General features: G+C 31.0%; 2 protein-coding genes across 11 annotated transcripts in view; one reads left to right on the forward strand and one right to left on the reverse strand.

Moving 5' to 3' along the window:
- Positions 1–22863, forward strand: part of LOC139499018 (phosphatidylinositol 4-kinase beta-like) — a 140408-nt gene that overhangs the window by 106085 nt on the left and 11460 nt on the right. The window lies entirely within an intron of this gene.
- Positions 3297–22729, reverse strand: LOC139499019 (sodium/potassium-transporting ATPase subunit beta-1-interacting protein 3-like). Of its 10 annotated transcripts, none has more exons than XM_071287678.1 (8): positions 22539–22713; positions 18825–18962; positions 17384–17464; positions 15120–15332; positions 14579–14639; positions 10665–10703; positions 9508–9540; positions 3297–7757 (listed from the first exon to the last, which is right to left on the reverse strand). In XM_071287678.1, the coding sequence occupies exons 1-8, from the start codon at positions 22638–22640 to the stop codon at positions 7369–7371; spliced, it is 1056 nt and encodes a 351-aa protein (XP_071143779.1). In that variant the 5' UTR covers positions 22641–22713; the 3' UTR covers positions 3297–7368. The 10 variants fall into 10 exon arrangements, 6 of the variants coding, with proteins under 6 accessions (XP_071143779.1, XP_071143783.1, XP_071143781.1 ...); XR_011658078.1 differs by lacking the exon at positions 10665–10703 and having other exon boundaries at positions 6821–6966; positions 7011–7757; positions 22539–22715; XR_011658081.1 differs by lacking the exon at positions 10665–10703 and having other exon boundaries at positions 6821–6966; positions 7011–7757; positions 14305–14639; positions 22539–22715.

The raw sequence follows: 22863 nt of genomic DNA on the forward strand, positions 1-22863 counted from the left end.
CCAATCCTCCCCATCCATGGCGGATTAAGACATAGTTTCGGATCCATGATGTAATGATTTTCAATGGTTGCAATGGTAACTGACTGCGTCCAATCAAAACGTGCCTATAACTTGATCACGTGTAAATTTAAAAAATGTAGGTTAACAATTGCCACGTGCTGATTGTGGAACAAGTCTTAACTCCAGAAAACATACGACGATAATTAGGGACAATTTAAATGTTTTAATCAAATAATAGAAGTTCATGTGCATGTTTCTTCACAGATGTTGTAATGTCAACGTATACTTTCGTTTCCTCAATCAACCAGTTTGTAGAATCTGGATGCTACCCTTTTTTTACCTCCTCAATGAAGAGAGTTCAAGTGCTAATATTGATCAAGGATAATGTATTCGGAATTGGCGTGACCTTAGTCAACCGATAGATGGCGCAACATTGTTTTCACAAATGTTGGCTTACTCTGCCAAGGGTGCAGAGGAGGGGAAGTGGATCTTAACCCTTGGCTAGCGAGATGGCTTTATAAAAACACACTGGTGGAGAGTACGTTGTATCATTGGCAACTATAAATCTTATTTTTACAATCAAGAAGCAGAAGGAAATTTGTAGAAAAATGGATATGTATTTCATCGGTCAAGGTCAGACTAACCCTGAAAATTAGCTATAATATAAGCCTTAGGCAGCAACCATTTGATTTTCTGGGGGGGGCTATGGTTTTTTTTGGAAAAAAAAGTTTGTTTCCAGTTTTTGGAGAAAAAAATAATTTGTTTTTGATTCTGAGAAAAAAAAATTGTTTGTTTCACCCTCAGCTGCCACTATATGTAATGCTAAAATTGAAAGAAAAAAAATGTTTTCGACTTGTCGCGAAAAAAATAGATTGTTTTTCGCCACCGGCGAAATAAAAAATTTGTCCAGAAAAAAAAACCATAGCCCCCCCCCCCCCCCCCCCCCCCCAGAAAATCAAATGGTTGCTGCCTTACAATCATTTCGTACATCAATTATATTTGTATGACTTTCAATATTCGAGAAAATGATAATAATACCATGAAAAGGTACTTACCAATGAACCATGAACGTGAGGTAAAGGTAAGATGAAACCTACAAGACTGACATGTACTACTTTCAATCATACCATACACCAAATATAGTTGAACTGCCTTTTTTTCACATATAAACGCTTTATTCCTAAATATTTCCTGTATATAATTACATTAGTCGTCCAGGCAACATGCTTTTAGTGCCTGAGAAACAGGCCTGTGAATGAAAACATAAAGGTTGATTATGGATTATGTACCCTTGTGTTGATTCAATGCTAAATATATGGACATTTTATAGAAAATCAACAGCCTTTTCCCTTGTACTCTCATTTGGCAATTCGATGCTTGATAGATAGAAGATTATTGCATGTAGTGCTAGCAATGATTTCCTTCAAACAAGTTTACAAATTTAGATATTGGTTAAAATAAATAAATATATGGACCAATTCAAGTACACCATTTAGGATGCGCTCGACTTTAGTGACTCAGCACGAGGTGTTTTGGAATTTTAAGGTTGTTTAGGGCTTTTTGTAATCAATAAACGCTAGCTGATTACAGAAACACAAGCGAGTAGTATATGATTAAAATTTTATAACACAAATCTCTGTAATAAAGTCTCTGGATTTTCTACAAAACTCTTGGTTTAATTTTCACCAAATTCTCTTTTTTTTTTACTTAATGCGATTTAACTATAAATTATAATGCTTTCCACGAAGTTTCCACTTGATAAATGTATAAAATGGTCCAAAAAAAATCCCAATAAATATACAATTTTGAATACAAATTTTGACTTATAATGGTTAACTTTTATAAATTGTAACTTAGATGGAGAGTTGTCTCTTTGGCACTCATACCACATCTTCTTATATCTAAATAATGAATTCCCTTTATTAAAATGTTTTTGACAAAAAAGCTTTTTTTGAAATTTTCCATAAAACTCAATAATTTGGAATTAACAAATCAAGTACGAATTGGCCAGGTAAGATTTGACAAGTTTTTGATTCAGTTGCTGAACCAGGAAATGTCAGGGGCATCAACATATGCCATACCATGAATTTATGAACATGAGTCATTTGTATACAAATAAGATATTTCCAGATCTACTAAATTCTGATATATACATGCTGCTGCTGCTTGATAACCATCACTTGGTCTTGTGGTTTTCAGAAGGCACTTGAACAATCATTCTAAGGGAGCTACCATTTGATTTATGGGGGGGCTAGGATGAAAAATTTTGTCCTGCATTTTTTTTTTTTAGCTGTAATCTCTGTCCTGCCTTTTTATTTTTCACTTTGTTCGGTCCTGTCTTTTTTTTTTTAGTTTATCCTGACTTTTTTTTACCTAAATTGTCGTCCTGACTTTTTTTTTTGCAAGTGTCTCATCCTGCCTTTTTTTTTTACTCAAAACTCCTGTCCTGCCTATTTTTTTCAAATTTCATCCTAGCCCCCCCATAAAAATCAGATGGTAGCTCCCTAACATGTTTATTCTTTATGTGCCTGTCCCAAGTCACGATCCTGTAGTTCAGTTGTTGTCCTCAGTTCATGTGTCATTATTGTTTTGTGATAAATTAGGTTGTTCCTTTTCTCAATTGAATTATTTGCATAATTATACAAAATGGGATCTTTCTTATTATTGAAGGCCTATAAATTCATGTATCTACTTCACGTAAACTTTGATAGACAGTTGTTTCATTTGGCAATCATACAATGTCTCCTTATTTTTTAGCAAATGTAAAAGAGTTTTAAAATGGAATACAATTTTTGATATTTATTCATTGTCATTAAGTATGATTGATTGTTGGCGTTTAACACTATTTGCAACAAGTTTTTATTGGTGGAGGTGGTTGAAGTTCCTGGAAAGACCATCTCACCTTTGGCACAAAAACTAGCAATCCTAGTCAATTGAATGTAAAATAGAACACATGCCTTCTGGAAGAGGAGAAAAAGATATCAGAGGGACATTCAAATGCAATGATTAAAAATAAACTGACACCATGGCGAAAAAAAGAAAAAGACAAAACAGACAAATAAAAGTACTCAAGACTCAACAAAGAAAACTAAAATCTAAGCAACACAAACTCCACCAAAATCTTGGGGTGATCTCAGGTGCTCTGGAAGGGTAGCAGATCCTGCTCAACATGTGGCACCTGTTGTGTTGCTTATATTATTACAAAGGGGTTCAAACTCACCTCAGTGTTGACAGGCTAGTGAGTGATACACAGACCATTCAGCACAGATGCCAACCATTAAATATGAACACAAGCATTGATTTATCACCAATTTATTCTTGACATTACAAAATAATGTACAATAATTAAAATTTCTATAATAAAATCGTAACTTGATTATGGCTGATAATAATCAGCTGTGAACATAAAATTAAAAATAAATACAGAACATTCAATTAATGTACAATTGTTCAATAAGTTTGACGGCAAGTCTTTGTTCTACATATCACTATATAAAGAACCTTAATTCATCACTTACATTACAGCTAATTTCCTAAAGCATGTAGAGTAAAACTTTGGTTGGCTTGCTTGCTTTGTTCATACAAACTTTTACTCAAGCTTTGTACTCAAGATTGACATCTTCAAATAATAAATATAGGCAAACTTAAACCTGTAAATATTATAGTTATATTCAATTGAACGTTATCTAAATTACTATTGTACAATATACATACCAAGCAAGCAAGCTAACCAAAGTATTGCTCTACATGCATTAAGAAATTAGCTGTTAAATTTAGTCTAGTAATATTGGCCGATCTATAAAATCGTACATGGGATCAAGGGGAGGCAATTTGGAAGTTGCCACTTTGGATGGGTGTGACAACATACTTTTAAATGTATGCAGGTCTCTATTTTCAAATTGTCTTCTCTGAGTTCAATGTATGTTTAAATGAAACAGCGCTATAGTCTTTTCTGCCATTTACAACAGAAACAAATGCATATAGCAAAAGAGAGCAAAACACATTTAGATCTTTAAAAAATACACATTGATAATGTATTATGTGTAATTGTTTATATCATTTAAAATTTTGTTAACTCTTTAACGGTGTTGATCTTCTGCTTGTACTTATCTTGATAAATTAAAATGTTTTCTACTAAAAAAAAATGAATTACCTCCCTTTGAAATAATGTATTTTTTACTTTCTGTAAAATCCCACAAATGGTTGCCCATAACTAAATTTTCAGAATTGTTAAAAAAAAAAACCCAACAAATGATGTTTTATTTCAAATCACATCGTTTTTATTAAGTATCATTTTTATATAAATTTCTGTTACATGTGACTATTAACCCAATCATTGTTTGATTAAAAAAATATACCGGGTCAGCACTACAAATATTCAAAAATAAAGCTAAATAACATATTATGACATTTCACAAAATTTAAATGCTTTCTATTTAAAAAGTTAAGACATAGTTCTCTCATTCATATAAGATGATAAGATGCACCAAGCACAGTTACCAGACACATCAATGTGGGTGTCATTGGGGTCTAAGCGCGACGCGGGATTGCCGATTTTTTGTAAGCGTGACACTTGAAAGTCAAATTATTGTGTCGTGAAAACGGGAAATGAGGTCTAGCGGGACCCGGGAAATGACAAAAAAATGAGAATTGCTTACGTACATAGTGTAAGCGGGATACGGGAATCTGACGAAACAGTAAGCGGGATCCGGGATCGGAACCCCCCAATGAGACCCCCATCATTTCAAAACTGATATTGAATTTGTTACTCAATGAAAGGCAGTTTCATGAAGTTAGATAATATTGCAGTTTGAGATCACTGAATAGTATGATTAGTGGTCAAATCTTTAATGCAATATTCTTTGAAATGTAATTATATATTACGAATTAACAATTATGCAAGCACTTATTGTTGTGAATCTTTATTTAAAAGTTAGGCAAGATTACTTAAGTTAGTGATATAAATCATGATAAGCATGATTAATGTAGTTTGTGCTAATCATGATATGCATGATTACAGACGTTAGTGCTTATCTTGTTGTGAGAGAAAATAAACGGCAGATATAAAATTCCAGTTCTCTTTTTTTTAGATCATAATTCGGTCCTGTTTCCTTTTATAATAAAATAAAAATCTGTGAGTCTTCCAAGAATTTTGTCACACAAACTAATAACTACAAAATGGCATTGCAAAATTACAAATTCACCAAAGATCAAAAATTATATAAGCAGGTGCACAATTTCATGTCCTATAGAAAAATCTACATAAAGTTGGATAAAATCTGTTTCAGAGTTGTAGATAAAAAAGTATGATGTGGATGATGATGATGAATGAAGTCGACAGAAGTGACCCCTAGATGTCCTGTGACACAAAAATCACTTTCATTTGGATTTTATTGAGACATTTATACATTTTTACCCAAAAAAAACTTATCATTGCATTGCTAAATATTATCTCTCATAATCAAACAAAAACTGATTTTTCAATACAGGGTAACAGAAATTTGTTTGAATAATTCATATTTAAAAAAAACCATTCATGCCACTTTACTATGTAAAATATACTTTCTTATTCTTGGGTACAGGAACATCAGTTATTACTAAAATTAAGATATTTATTATGCATTAAGGAATTAAAATCTTAAACAGAAAACTTAAAGGAGCTTACAGGTATATACTTCAAAAATAAGACATTTTTTTTTTAATCTACATGTATTGAAGACCAGATACAATTTACTATGAACAAGGTGCATTCAATACAAATTTTACAGGTTTAAAATAAGAGATTTCATTACATTTGTATTTTTACTTAAGAGGCTGTCCAAGTAATTAATATCAGGCAAATCCTATGATATGGGTGGCACAACATAATTTTTTTTCCCACTGAATTTTTTGTTCCAATGCAATGTTTATATCATACAAAGGATATATATGTCAAAGATATTTTTGAATCAACAGTGGATGGCTCAGAAAATGATTTTAAAGTTCACTAACAATGCAACAAAATTTTGTACAAAATGAAGAGTTATCTCCCCTTTTCAATGAATTTTCAGTGCTTTCTTTGTATTTTTTTTCTTTATTTGTTGCAGTAAATAAAAAACAAAATTTAACTTTAAGAAAGAATGAATTTGTGATATGAAATAGATGAAAAAATTTGGAAAACAAAATATGTTATGTGCCATACACTGCCTGGTTTTTCCATGGACACCCTCTTAAATAAATCAAACCCTTATAGACAAAATTATGTCTCATGTTTCTTATCATAGACATGAAAATAAAAGAACTACAACCATTCGAAAAACACTTTCTCTCAAAATTTCTATAAACTGTCAGTTAAAAATACTATCTATATATACTGATAACAAATGCATCTCACATTCCACTAAAAACAAAAATAATGGTCCCATTTCAAAATATCTATTTATGTATGTCAATGTTAACATACCACTGGGACTATATTTATAAAGTCAACAATTTAAAACAAGGAAAGCATAATTCATCAAACAAGATGAATGATAGAAAAAGTTCAATTATTTAACACTTAAGCCTCCTTCAACATGTTAAATAATCTTCTACCAGCTGTGAATGAGTTAAACTTGTGATCTTTTTTTTTACCCACACTGTCATGACTGTAAACAAGGAAATTTTTTTACAGAAGATACACTATTTTTTGAAAATCAAAGTACTTGTGAGCGCTGAAGGATAAAGATTGCTTCCATAATCACGATAATTAAATGTTACAATTTTGAATTTGAAGTTATTTTCCATTATCTAATAATAGAATTGGAGTTCAAAATTTAATTTTACAAAATATTTGTCCCAATTTAAGTTATTTTTGATGACATAATTTTCTTCATTTTGTAAGTTCAGAATATCTGATCTAGAGTATGCATTTTGGTATATTGCTTGACATGGACATGGATAGAATCTAAAAAAATGTTCAACTCTGAGCACTATTTTGTTTGAACTCTTGTGGTAGTGATGAGGCTCCAATGATGTAGATATCAACCCACTGACAGAGTTTTGATTGTATTTAATGCAATCTTTACCCCTAAAAGAAGTAAAGCATGTTCCTTGTTTACAGAAATAAAGCAATAAAACTCTACTATTGTGTTTTATATCTATCAGTTAGTCACAAATAGTGAAAGATTTAAATTTGTCAATGAATAGAAATGATACAATGAAAATCAGATATAAACCTATCCATTTTCAGTTCTCAACATCACTTCCTCAAGTAATATCACTAGTTTCTCTCAATAATCTGTGTTTATGAACACTAATATTATTATCTTCAATCATTTGAAAATTCTTATTCTAATCACAAATGTCCACGGATAAAATACAAATGATATGAAGGTTCTGTGAGGCACTTTAAGGGTAATGACGAAATGGAGATTCATAACTGCTTGGAGACGGCGTGATCTGAACCCATGGCAACTCCTCTCTTCTTTCTGTAGCGGATGATTGCCGATTTGTATTTTTAGATTTATTACTTGCTTTACTTCGTGTGCTGCGCGTACTTCGTACACTACGGACACTACGAACACTCTGTCTGTCTGCACCATAAGTATAGTCATTGCTGACAGCATTACGATTAGCTTGATTACGCATGCTGGTTTCATAGCTCGGTGGCCGATCAAGAGTCGGATAATCATTTGTCTCTTGTTCAGTTTGAAATGTCTGATTTTCAATCTCATATCCCGGACGTGAGGGGGTCTGATACATTTTCACAAATTCCAATTCGTCATTAGCATTTGAAGCTGGAAAAGAAAATTAAATTATTATTTAAATATAACAGTTAATCAACTTTTGTATTATCTAAATTACACTTTTTAAATATTCGAGTCTGCTGTAAATTTCATTTATTGTGATTTTTCAAATAGAATGCAGAAGATGGTGGGTAAATCTTTCTGAAAGGATTAAAAATATTTATGAAGTAGTTCTAGATAGTATATCGCAATGCTCCAGAATGTTAATTTTAATGTTTTATTTTCTGAATTATTGTCAATTTAACATTTATACAAGGAACATTTTGGATGCAGAATATTGCATACATTTTTTGGAATACACAAGTTATGCAAATTGCAAATTCAGTCTTTTTTCCTTGCATGTATTGATAATTGCAATAGTTTTTATTAATATTCGCTAAGTCTTTCCATCTCAATCTTTAGGCTTTATTACAGCAATAATAATGATATCCCAAATACTTCTACACTAACAATAACTGGTTTTTAAACCTGGTTCAATACACTGATTTTTTTTTCATAAGTAGAAAAACATATATAAATCATCATCACATAATGCATGTAATGTGTTTATAATTACAAGTATTGACAAACATAAACATATATATACATGCCATTAATTTACTTTCAAAAGACAATAAACATAACAAAAACAATAACAATAACTTTTGAACATGATATGCCAAAGAAATTTATATACTCAATATAAATGTTGAAGCAATAATAATGCAGGGAGTTGTGTACATAAAGCATTTCATGGACACAGACATAATGCTATTCATTTGATATGTACATTTATGAATTTCACTTAAATCCTGGCAAATGATATAAACTATATTAATATTACATAAACAATTATTTCTTAAAATGTTTTTAATGGTCAATTTTGCACTCTAAGATAAATAAAATCTTCACTTTTCAATTCAATCTTAAAATATCTTTTTTTTCCAGAGCTTACAAATGTAAATGTGAAATTCACAAGAGGGAGACAATAGCTTCTGGTAACAATATACAAATGTAATAGAAAAGACAGGATATGGGGTATATACACAGACTTATAATGTTTCATTTCACAAACATCTGTTTATAATTAATCCTTCTTGCAAATCATTCTATCATTTGAAAAGTTATCTCCCTTACCAAACTTTCACGTTAAGAGGCAAAGAAGGACAGAACTTAGGAATGGCAAAGGTGACTCAACCAAACTTATTTTTTTATCTGTGTTTTGAAGTAATAAGCATAATTATGTATAAGATTCATAAAATTTGGTTGAGGCAAAAGAAAGTTAGAGAATGGAGACTAATTTTTAGATGTACAGACAGGATAAAACTGAATGGATTTTATGGATTTCCCTTTTAAAAAGTCATTTGGAGTAAATTTTGCACACAAGGAAAAAATCCATGAAGCATGAAACTTAAAAGAATTTGCAAAAATAATAACTTTGAATTTACCTCTCTAGAAGGACTTCAAAATCAATTGCGATTTTTTGTTTTGCAAGATGTTATGAATACATTTAAATAAAATGATTTGCAAAAAGGTAGCATGGGAAAACTGGGACATTACTGTTGAGTGACTAACAATGGTGCGTACACATATATAAGTTCTGACATTAATTTTGTATAATTTTTATTATTATAAGCTGGACAAAACTACATCCATTCTTTTCAGTTTTGAAAAAGCTGTCATAGTTATATACAACATATGCATTCTCAATAGTACAAACATGCTAGTACTGTTTACTGATAAACAGACAATATAATAGTACCTTGAAAAGAAAACCGTGTGCCAAAAATAAATGCTGAAATAAATGAAAGACCAATTGAATAGGTATGGATATGGGGTCGGTATATATTAATACAAAACAGAATTACAAATGTGATGTCAACATTTGGAACTTGTGTTGTCAATATAGAAAACTGCATGCAAAAAAAGAATTCAGAAATTGTGTAAAATTCAATTCACCGTAACTAAGGAAACATTTGATTTCCTTTGATAACTTGACAACTGACTTGTCATTTAGGACCTATCAAAATAATTATAACATCTTGGATGGCCATTTTCATTTTTTGCTTTGACGCCTGATATACTCCATTCAAATTTTCAAGTAAATGAGTTTTGTCATGTTTGTGTGCACTATTTAAATTTAGCAGAGAAATCATGGTAATTTTATCAATTAGTTCAGTTAAATTGTAACATGTGATACTTTTAGCTGATGTGCATAGAAGATGCAGGAAACTGAGTCAAATCCAAAACTTAAAATAGCCTTGCAAGACGTCGTAATTATTTAGACTCGTTAGAACCCTGCTTGCACATTTTTATGTGCGGCAAAGAGGTTGATGCATAAAAGGCAAATATTCAAAGGTAGCAAATTTTCATAAATTGATTCCAGCCATTAACTCTACATGTTGCAAAATGAGAATTCAGAAATTGTGTAAAATTCAAAAGTTGATACTTATTTATTAACCAGTAGATGATAAGCTTTGGTAAAAGTTTCTTATTTTCTTTTTGAAGTTTTATTTGTAAAAAAGAAATATTTCCTTAGTTGTTCCATTTTAGTATTTCAATTAATATAAATTATATGTCTGAAATATTGTTAAATACATTACATCCACATTAAAATATATTTAAGAGTCACCATGTAAATGATGTACATAAACATGTATGTACATGTATGTCTTAATACCTGTTAACATAAATTTTAACAATGCTAATAAAAGATAAGTGAACCAGAAAATATTATCTGTTATATCCCTTACATTTAATCTTTGTTTTTTTCTTATAACATTTGTTCATAACATGTATGATTTTATCAATCCTTGGGTATTCAGCTAAAATGGGTTAACAATGCCAATAACAGAGTAATAAAATAAGCCAACTGTGAACTGTAACGTAACAATTAACTGAAAACAGAGAACCTCTTACTTCTATAAACAGGCAGGCTAACCATCTTCATCATTTTATCTAATAAAACAATTTTTATAGAAATCTTTACTTCATTTTTTGAAACAATAACTGTATTTGTGCTATTTTTCAAAACTTTCCAAGCCAAGTCATAAGCTAACTTCATGGATGTTGCATAGGAAAATAACAATATACAGATAATCTATGGTCTATTATAACCTCGGGAGAAAATTCTCTTTTGTACAAAATGTAGATAAAATTCTATCTATTAATGATGTAGTGATCCGTTAGCAGTGTTTTGAATCAAGCGTTTACATTGTACCAAACAAACCAAATAAAATGTCACAACAAATCTCAGTGGTAGTAAACGTGGTAGTGTGCTAATATCACTTCAAACACAATAACAGGGTGACACAAGGGTATAAATTACTATTTTCCAATATCCAACACAACTTCAAACAATTTTTCGCAGGTCCTGTATCTATTTCCCATGTTTCTCTTTTATGATGTCAATACTCCCCTCCCACCCCCAACTAGTCACCCCTTCTCTAGAGTGAGATTAGTCAATCAACCTTATCACAAAATATTTACATTTTTTCCTGTGTGAAGTTTCACCTAGATGAAATATTTCATATAACAGTATTAAAAGGTTATTAACATGACATACTATTTGCTAAAATTAAAGTTCTCGCAAAGGATTTTTCAAATTTTGCTATAAAATAATGATATATGTACTTAGTCGATACAACATTTTACAATCTTGATAAATTTTTGGTTTTTCATGAGTGAGAACCCTGATAATCAAGCATATCATAAATTATTTTCAAATATAAAATAATGAACCAGATCCAATAAGCTTTTAATGAATTATGAAATATCAATATATAAAACATTAACAAACGAATATCTAAGTCTAATTGCAAACTGCATAAAGCCATTGGTTTTAATTAGAAAAGAGTCTCAAATTTAAATATATGCCCAAAGAAACTTGAAATTTGAATAACAGAAACACAAACAAATATTGGTAAAAGAATAATAAGAACAGTAACTTGAACAAACAGTTTTACATACATAAATACAGGCTGCATTCGATAACGAGAGTGTCGGACTGAATCGTCATCGTAAGACGATAAAGACCATGACTCATAATCTCCTATGTAACTAACTGAAAACAAAATACATGTATCTTAACATCTGTTTGATTCAAAATACCCTTGTACTTTGAGTGTAGAAGATTTATTGGTTTGATTTTTATATGGTGTTATTGTTTGTGAGTATTTGTTTATAAATGTCTGTTAGTATGTGTTAGTGTTTTTTGCTACGTAAGCTGTTGTAACATGTGTAAGTAGGTTTGAGGGTTTGTTAGTAAGTGTTCTTGTTTCATTATATGGGAGTACATGCAAGGCTTCCAAAACGGTCATATATTCCAGACATTTGTATAATGTCCATTAAAAGTCCGGCTGGGCAAAGCATGAAACTGTCATCTACTTTTTCGTTATCAAGGCTTTCTAAAAAGACATAATTGGCGATCTTTTAACCCAACATTTTGCCTTTAACAGCCACACATTTCCATTCATAAAAGTGACATGATCATTAATTACTATCAAAATAACCCCTACTTCAATACTTTCTAATTTTAATCAAGGCTAATTAGTTGTTGGACAGCTGAAATCTACCTGTTCAGGTGACAGGTAATCTATTTTCAGTACCACATGTACCAGACATCGTATAAATTGATTGGTCTATTAAAAGTTATTTTCTTACATTTCAGCGGTTTCTATCTAATTGATTTAGTCCAACAGATTAAAATTATAAGAAATACGTTTATAAACGATTTGATGAAATTTTTTAAAAGGTTTTAAATGAAAAATCGTCAGAACTATGTTGTATGAACAAGAACACGTGTGCCCATGTGCACAGGTGGGATATTTAATTATGCAACCTACATTTCTTCAAAAATGCTAAAATTATCATTGATACATGTACCTGTATCTATTACGTTCATTTCAAGTATTTTGTTGAAGAAATAACAGGGAAAGAGCTTCTTTACTTAGCTGTGCTATGTAAACGTACACAAATTTTACATATCCGTTTTTGGTCCATGTTTACCATTGTCAAGTCAACATATAGGGTTTAGCAAAAATGTGATTTTAAAAACGAAAGTAAAGTTTTTGACAATGTCAATTTGCACAAATAAAGAGTCTAAGGCAGATATGAGCACGCTGATGTGACTTCAAATGATGCACTGCCAATTTATCAGTTTATTAACAGTTACGTCAGAACATCAAATTCATATCAAAGTAAAGTTTAATATCGGTTTTTTTTTAATCTAATGTCAATCACTGGGGTGGCCATCTGATTACCATTATTGCCTTTTGTAACTTAGTCTTAAGAGATTAAAATCGGGATCAGATATAAAATGTTTGGCTGGCTCAAATATTTTTTGGAAGCCCTGAGTACATGTATCTTTTACTTTTGCCTACTCTGTGATGGGTGGAAATTACAAAATTGCCCTGAACTACTGCCACTAATTATAATACATGTGTTAGTTAAAGGGAGATAACAAAGATAAAGTTTACAGAACTTATGAAGAGAATGAATTTAAGCATAACAAGAAAAATATTAGAATAGATTATAGAATAATGAAGAAGACTGTTCATGCAATTATTGCATATCACTGACTTGCAACGTAACTATTGTTTGTAAAAGAGTCATTTTTTATGACTGATTTAGAAATGAAACCTAAAAATATTGCCAATTATAAAATTTGAATGTATGAAAAACACATTGTACTACAAAATGTAAGAACAGATTTCATTATCAAATGCATGCATAAACAGCCTTTTCTTTCTGCCAAGAAAGAAACAATTGATACACTTTAGTTAATGTTATGGCTTCTTTTCATAATATCCTACTTAAGACTATTCCAGAATATACTATGTTCCCCCCAATGGAAGGCAATTTAAAAAAACAAACTATGTGGGAGGTTGATTTTGAAATACCAAAATGCAAAGGGAGTGTTGTTCTAATTTGTTTTTAATTCTGTGGTACATTGTAGGTGGGGGTTAAAAAAAGTGCCATCCCTAGGAGAACATAGTATTTTCATGAACACGATGAACAGCCTTCAATAGGGAGCTAATTCTTATAAAAGACTGCAGAATTTTTTTACTTGACTTTAGTTATTTAATACTGAAGAAAATTTTGCTATGCTTTAATTCTAGAGATTACAAATCACAAGCAAAATTTTAAACAACATAAAAATGGTAATGCAAACTTATGGAACACACATGCACAATCCTACTTAAAAGTAAGTAAATAAGTAATTATTTATTATAGTGACATGTGTTTCAGAACATACATTTATACAATTATATACATAGCAATTTGATATTTACACCCGGCCCATTGGACCTATATGTCACTTTAGCAATATAATATCATATCCGAAAACGTAAAAGTTTACAAAATAAAAATACAGAATTAGACGTAAAGTTGTTTTTTTCTATGAATGAAAGCTGAATTTACAAATTTTGCAGTTTGAATTTGATAGTATTTCACTTGGGTAAGTTTTTCGCTGTTTTCACTAAAAGAAGCCATATACAACAAACAGTGTATCATAGAGAGAGAAAACTACACAGAAACTAACATATATATCACACACCTGTAGATTATGTTAATGAGTTAGACAAGTGAGAGAATGACGTCCTGCGTGTTAGTAAAGCCTTGTAGTGACCGTGTACGTGTTACAGTTGACCACTCCTGACTTTCAGCATAAGAGACGTAGGTCGGGAGACACCAGGTGTCTGGATGATTTACAAGTTTACGGGTGTCCAAGTTGTCTATGACTTGTACAGGTATATCTGGACTGTCTATGTTTGGGACAGGTGTATATGTCATAGCTGGACGATAATAAGTGCTACGTGACAAGTACTTACAACTTTCCTCCTCTTCTACAAATATGTACGCATTCACACACGAAATCACAAAACCAATTAACTGTAAAACAAAAATATATATAATTAATTAATGGTTAAAAAATACAAACAAGAAGTATAATGAACCCATAAATAAATTTCAAAATAATTTAAATGGAAAAAAGAACATGCAAAACATTTTTTCTAAATCTTAGCTGATTTATCCTTTAACTGACTTGTTAATAATTTTATTTTTTTGTTTGATCTTAGAACTAGTACTTCATTAGTTCAAATTCAAATATTCTTGCTCTCCTCTTAAAAGTTTTACCAGAACCTCCTATTAAAAAAGATCTAATTTACCCAAAGGGTAGTTTTTAATGATTTTATCATGAATTTAAGGATTATGACCCTCCAAAAAAGATCAATATTAATGTAACTGCTAGTTTTGGAATTGACAAATGTGAAATTTATTTCAATTAGAAAATTTAAGCGGAAGTTTGAGACTCACTAACCAATCATGAATCCTATTTAACCTAATAATAGCTCTAGATAATGAACTTACAGCTAACAAAACCTGTACACCTGCATGTATGACTTCTACATAGTAATAATCCAACAGACACCCTTCAACCACATCTTCTGGTGGAATTGGTCGGCTGGAATCTGTCGGTGAACTATCCAACCAGGATGTGTTAGTTATGCGACAACCAATACCATGTTCTAGCCACCAGCTTTTGTTCTTAGTGCCAATGTTTAGTATGTACAGATCTTTGTTCTGAAAATAAAAGTCGGACAATTACAAACAATGTAAATTTTAAGATGTTCACATCATAATTAACATATCGTCGCTGGGCTTCTAAAATGTCGTATATGACTTTTTTGGCTAAAAATACTTTTTGACACCAATGGTCTGGGCGGGAGGAAATCTTTGATATTACAAAATAGCATACAGTTAGACCAATCAAAATGTGTGAAATAAGACATATTACAAAATTGCCAATGTCAGTTCTTTATAAAGTTTGCTTCCAAAATGTTGTATGAAAACTTGAAAATCGTTGTAGAATGGCTTTGGGAAAAAAATAATTGTACATTTCTTTATTTCTGTGAAAATAATTTAAGTTTTTGGATAATCCAGAAATGTCAAAGTTTTTATTTCACTGCTATTTACAAAAATGTTCAAGTTCACATACAACATTTTGGAAGCATGCATTTTGCCAAAATTTTCAAAGCCTGTTTGTGAGATATTTTTTTCTTGAAAAATTTGTTATTTACAACATTTTAGAAGCACAGCGATGATATGTAGTAACGTTCACATTGATCATGTATATAACTTAATGATAAACTATAAACTGATACATGTAAAGGACTGGAGAATAAATAGATGGACCTACATGTATACAGACAGACTAGTTAACATTATGCCTTCCATCTAGAACAAGTGAAACTGCGAGCTACTGCTCACTGATGATACCCCCGCCACAAGTGGATAATATTAATTGTGTAAAATAAGTGTTCGTAAACAGGAAGTTGTCGAGTGATGAATCTGAAAACGCATCACACGGTATAGCTGACTTATATTAACCCTTAAACCAAATTTCAGAAATCCTTGTATTGTAGTTCCTGAGAAAAATGAGACGAAAAATTTTCAACTTGGCTATCATGTGTAAAATCAAACAAGTGTTCGGTAAACAGGAAGGTGTTGAGTGATGAATCTGAAAACGCATCACACGGTATAGCTGTCTTATATCAAGCCTGAAACCAAATTTCAGAAATCCTTGTATTGTGTAGTTCCTGAGAAAAATGTGACGAAAAATATTCATGGGGCGGACGGACTGACAGAGGTAAAACAGTATACCCCCCTTTTTTTCAAAGCAGGGGTATAATAAGCCAGACAACAAAATCAAATCATCTCTAAAGAAAGTGAGACACATAGTACATCATTTATATTATGAAATTAATAATTCTGAAAGCAGGGTTTTTATTTGATAAAATAAACCACATGATCTTTAAATTTCACGTTAAGATAAAAAGTACATGTATCTCATATTACATGTATTTACCGAGATAAACTTCTACCATGTCTAGACCTTATCTGTATTTTATAGAGTATATATATTATTATATTTTCATCTTAACTACATGTATTCACAGCCTCATGATTATAAATAAAGGGTGAACGACTTAGTTCTATATTTTTTCACATCTTACTATCTAATTATGATCAGGACAGGTCGGAAAATATTCAATTAATTCTACACTCAGCTGATAAACAAAATATATACACACACAAAGTGTAAACAAAATAAAATCAATCACTGTTACTCTTTTTAGAACTAAAAAATTAATTATACAGTAAATTGAGCATACAGAATAAAATAATCTATTGATTATAATTAACTCTCTTCATAATCCATGTAATATTTTATCACGATAATAGGTTTTGTGCAAATTAATTATAGAATATGATACCAATAGCTGAATATGATAAATTTGTACTTTAATTGAAACTAAAATATATTGTTAAATAATTTGCACACACAAGTTAATAAATACATGCATATATATAAATCACCTCGTAAATTTCCTATATGCATGATATATGCATGTACACTAACTCATCTAATAGCACAAATTTTTATTATAGGCATTCATATGTCTCTAAACAGTCTGACTTGAACACAAACATCTAGTATTTTTTTTATAGTTAAAGACTTTATTTAAGTTTATATATATTTGTACGTATGAAGTACAATGTATAATCATGTGTATGTATGTATACAGTACATGCAGTATATGTGCAAGTATATATACAATTTTTTTACTTACTCGACTAAGAACCCCAACTTCTAAATATAGACATATGACAAAAACGTTCCATCCCAGCCATATCAATGACCATGTGGAGTACTGAAACATAAAACAAATAAATAAAAGTTTACATACATGTACAATGTACCGAGGCTAGTGCATGCACATAAGTCAATACTTCATTCTGACATGCTTAATTAGTGCTTGCCATCTTTCAATAGTTCAATCCCTTTATTAACCCGGCACAATTAACTGATTCTTTACTCAATACTGTGCTTCTAAATTTGTTATACATTGACTGTAAATACATTGATTTATTGATTTTTTGGGGGGTTTTAACACCACTTTTAGGCTTTTTCGTGGCAGCCAGTTTTTATTGGTGATGGAAGCCAGAGTGCCCAGAGAAAACCACTGACCTTTGATAGGAAAACTGACAATCCTTGTCAATTAAGATTAGAGTCAAATGCACCTGAAAGAGCAGCATTTGAACTCGCAACCTCAGTGTTGACTGGCTAGTGAATACAGTAAAATGTAGTAACTACTCAGACAACTCGGCCACAAGGCCTCGACTGTAAATACACATATGTAACTTGACACAAATAAAGTTTTATATTTTTAGTCATTGAAGCTGTTCAGTTGACAGCTGTACCACTGTTTTTTGGACATTTTTACAAATTAGCATGATTATACATGTATCTGTTTGTTTTGATCACACATGTACATTTTTTCAATATGATAGAATTGTATAAAATAGGTCAATTCATTTATGACATTAGGATGTTAAAAGAATTTATATATATATCTGTGATAGAAAAATTTCCAATTCTGTTTTTTGCTACACATTGCCCAAGCTGATGCACATGATAGATGGGCCTCCAACTCTCATTAGCTACATGTATAACTACACACCACTGATGAGATGAGGTTCCTGATGACTCTTTGGGGTGTAGGAAGTGTGACGGGATTGCTTCCCTAAAATACATGTATGTTGTAGATAATAATCTGATAATTAGTCAACCGTAAGTGGTTGAGCTAAGGAGGTTCTTCTTTAGCTCAGCCTGTTGATATGCTGCCTTTTACCACAGAGGTCCTGGGTTCGAGTCCAGGTGGAGAAAAGACGATTTTGTAAGAAGAATCATGCTCTCTGGTTACATAAGTGATTAGTATTGATTTCTCAAGTGATTCACTGATTCAATATACTGTCTCTAGATCTCTTGTAAATCAGTTGGGATGGGCCTCTTACTCCCATTAGCTATAACTACACACCACTGATGAGGTTCCCAACAATAAGATGAGGTTATTCTTATATAATTATTATTCTTTAATTTTTTTTTATCCAAATGATTGAAATATATTAATGTTTGAATCGAGTTAAGATCTGTAGAGATTTAATTACAGTTGCGGAAGCAAATCTTTATTTTAAAATGCATATTTTCATCAGCTTAATTAGTTAACTTACCAATGTGATGAACTTTGACCTGAACTGGTAAGTACCAAATCCACCAATGATAACACAGATAAGTTGAAAGAAGTTGGCAATGATGGGTGCCCACATGTATCCCAAGAAATCAAATACTTGTCTTTCCAATGTACTTAACTGAAATTAAGAGAAAGAAAATATATCATTAAATCAAAGTAAATATTCAGCTAGAACTCTTTCATATTTTTTAAGATAGATTCATGGTATACTGCCATCTTGGATTGTACAATTACAGTACAAAATCGGTCTAGTAATTTGCCCAAATCAACAAATTTGGAAACAGATTTGGAATTTAATGGTAAGACTGTTTATCTATATCAAGAAAACTTGTAAATGTATTGTATCATTCAAAATATTTTGACAAATATCAAGCTTTTTGGTTTTTAAAATCATTTTTTTCAAATGAGCTATTTAAGGGGAGATAACTCTTTTAGTACAAAATTTATACTAGACTAATAGGGAATTTTTTTATTTTTACTTGTGGCAAGAAAACAAGTTCGGTGACACCATGTTTTCTTTTTATTTTCTTAAAATATATTATGAAAGCTATACTCTCACAATTTATTTCAAAATTCTATCTCATAGAATTTTTTTTATGCACTCTTATGTGTTTTTTCATGAACAAACTAACCAAATTTAGGCATTTTCCAACGACTCATAGCTCGAAAAATAGCACGGTGACCCATACTTTTTGTTATATTTTTGAAAAAAGCGTAGCAAGATCTTCATTTTGGCAAATTATAAAAAAAATCTGTCTCAAAAAACATTTACTTATGATCTACCTTAAGTGAAGTGTTTGTGTTATACATGTACATAGTACTGTGAGTATTATTTTTACAAGGGTGATGAGCCAGCCACGCTCCCTTCTTTCTGCTGCGTAGATGTGTAATTTAAGTTATCAGATTTCTTAATTTCTGTATAAATATTTTATTTAGAGCAGACAATAGCCAAAGGCCACTAACAGATTTTCAATGCAAAAAGAAACTCCAGCACCAGGGGGCTTGCTTCAGCTGGCCCCTAAACAAAATGTATACTAGTTCAGTAATAATGGACGTCATACTAAACTCGGAAATATATAAAAGAAACTAAAATTAAAAACACCATTCCGGAAATAGTTTTTTACTACATTTTCTCTAGCTCAATTTGTGCCTTTAACACCCTGAATACATCATGTATATATGGTTAAACAAGAATGTGTCTCCAGTGCACGGATGTCCCATCCACACTTTCATTTCCTATATTCAGTGGACCTTGAAAATGGGGGAAAATCTCTAATTTGGCATTAAAATTAGAAAGATCATATCATAGGGAACATGTGTATTAAGTTTCAAGTTGATTGGACTTCAACTTCATCAAAAACTACCTTGACCAAAAACTTTAACCTGAAGCGGGACGAACTGACGCACAGACCAGAAAACATAATCCCCATAAATGGTGCATAAAAAAGGCTGTGAAATCAAATTTTTATTATACTTTAAGTTAGGTTTTATCACTAGTATTTAAAAGACCTGTACCAAACAGTACATGTACATATGCATATGTATCTCTCAAAAACATTGTTACAAAATGTAGTACATTTTCTTGAAAAAGTCAAAAAAAGTACATTTGAATGCTAAGTCACAAATTCCTACCATATGACTCTACATATGTATGTATACTGGACATTTCATTCATGAAACAGAATTAGGGAAACTCCTTTATTCTAAAATTAAAAACCTTATTGGTATTTGACAAAAATAAAGGTTCCCATAAAATTTTGACGTCACAATAAAGAATATTAGGCTAGCTACAATATCTACAGTGAAATTGAGTAAATAAGTTATTTAAGGAATGACTGTTATATTTTTTCTGTCTATGAAAAAATAACATAAAAAATTTGGTGCACAGTGAATAAAACTTGTAGCGGGTTATTTAACAGTGTGCACCACATTTTTTATGTTATCTAGAATAGATAGAAAAAATATTACAGTCATTTCTTGTAATTTAATTCTAAATTCCATTTTAAACCGTAGAAAACCATGAAAAAACGTTGATGACGTCACGGTCACATCACTAAATTATGTCTATGGCCCGATAACAAAATAACATCAGCCAATCAGAAGGTGCGTTACATCCAAAATTAAATTATTGTTTCATGATTTCAATAGTTCAAGAGGCGCAGATTTCCAAATAGCGATAAGGTGTATTAATAGAGGGTAGTAATGGGGGCAACTTCATGACAAATAATGGTAAATGTCCTTGCCAAATAACGTTAATGGTAATTTTTGGTGCATGAAGATAAAATGTACACTTTCTTTTAGACAATAAAAAAATCAACTGATTTTGACAAATCACGTTAAAATTTTCCCCAAAAATGACAGAAACGATAATGATTTGAGACCTCAAACAAATCATGATGAGGATATTTTGAAGATTCAAGATAAAATTTTTACATATTTGATGCCAACAGTAGCTGAAAATGACCGTTTGACGACTGCAGTTATGGGCATTACTACCCTCTTAATGGTATCCAGCTATGATGATAAGTCGTTCACCTACATGTAAGGACATTTTTTTCTTATTTTTTCTGTAGACTTACATGTAGCTTAGATTTTTTATTACCATGCATTGTCAAGCTTGGTAACTCATAATTGTTTCTCAGTAACTTAATGTACAATACTGTCCCATGCTGAACCTTCTGACCTTGTTTTGTTTACATTCAAATTCCAATGGCGTCAAAATCAAGTAATGTAAAATCGTTCTATCCAATCAAATTGCTCTATTGTCAATTAGGTGATTTTTCAGTCTACGGCAATTACGATATTTGTTTTTGGATGTTGCTTTATAATAGTTTGCACTAATTTGGGGTTTTATTCAACAGGAAACCTCATTTTTTGCCATCCCTTTCAACATCAATGGAATTTTGTATGAATATTTACCTTCAGTCATGATGGTCAGAATATCAATCTTTTCATAATGAATAAAAAAAAATTCTAAGAAAAATAAATGATAATTGTTTTTTATTAACCTACTCTATATTCCTGTACAAAATTATGGCATGGACATCGTTTTTTCATTAGTTTTCCCTTCATTTTGGTAATTGTACACAAAGCAATGGCGGCTGGAAGTGAGATTTTGAGAAGTTCTGGAATGTTTTTAGAAATTCGAAAGTCGGGATTAAGACGGTCATTACAAAATTGACATTTTTTAGCAATACTTGAGAACAACAACAAAAACCTACCTTTAAACATATTTTTTTATTCAAAAAAGTAGAAAAAACGTTTTCTGCACTAATTTTCTACGCTGGAAGTAGCGTAGTAAGGTCAATACATAGTTTCCCTGTGTGTTAAGTTCAAACACAAATACCTAACTAACCAACAAGATGACTGATTTTAGACTACGGTAGGATATTATAATTAATAATATGTAAACACAGGCACTTGTTTCTATCCAATGGATAAAAACAAATGCCTGTGTATGTAAATACGACATAAAAAAAATATCATTTGATACAATTTTCTTTTAACGCCATCAATGATCATGTCGTTCCTTTTAATCACAAATGTATTTAAATTCGTTTATATTGATCTTCTGCGATCATTTGTCATTAAGGATGAAATTGCAAGCAAACTTAACAACATTTTGAGGAATAAAACGGTTCTTTCATAAAAAAAAATGGGCTTGGCTCTGCTTAACAGAATATTATTAACTTACAAATTGCAAGAGAATTACGACCATCATGGCCGTATACATAGCCGTATTGGCACATTTCCCTTGAAACGCCATGGCTACTATGCTTAATTGTTTGTATTTCATCAAGATATTTCACTTTTTTATAGACATTTTCTGTTGGTGACACATTATTTTGGCTAAACAATAACAGGATTACTCAAATCAGAGGATATGTTTACGTTAAAAAATAATTCGTTCTTATATGTTCAATATTTCATCAGATTTCAATGTAAGTCTATGTAAATATATAACAACAAACAATCATCTAATTTCAATATAAGATATCATTTCATTAATTGTTGAATGA

This window comes from Mytilus edulis, chromosome 12, assembly GCF_963676685.1.
Source record: "Mytilus edulis chromosome 12, xbMytEdul2.2, whole genome shotgun sequence".
Lineage (NCBI taxonomy): Eukaryota > Metazoa > Mollusca > Bivalvia > Mytilida > Mytilidae > Mytilus > Mytilus edulis.

What these genes read in the sequence shown, in the direction of transcription:
- LOC139499019 (XM_071287678.1), bottom strand. Translation starts at nt 22,640, where the DNA reads ATGAAATACAAACAATTAAGCATAGTAGCCATGGCGTTTCAAGGGAAA. An exon ending in TCGTAATTCTCTTGCAATTT is followed by an intron (nt 18,963 to 22,538) that starts GTAAGTTAATAA and finishes TCTTAATTTCAG; the next exon opens with TTAAGTACATTGGAAAGACA. An exon ending in CACACGGTTTTCTTTTCAAG is followed by an intron (nt 7,758 to 9,507) that starts GTACTATTATAT and finishes TTTCTTTTCCAG; the next exon opens with CTTCAAATGCTAATGACGAA.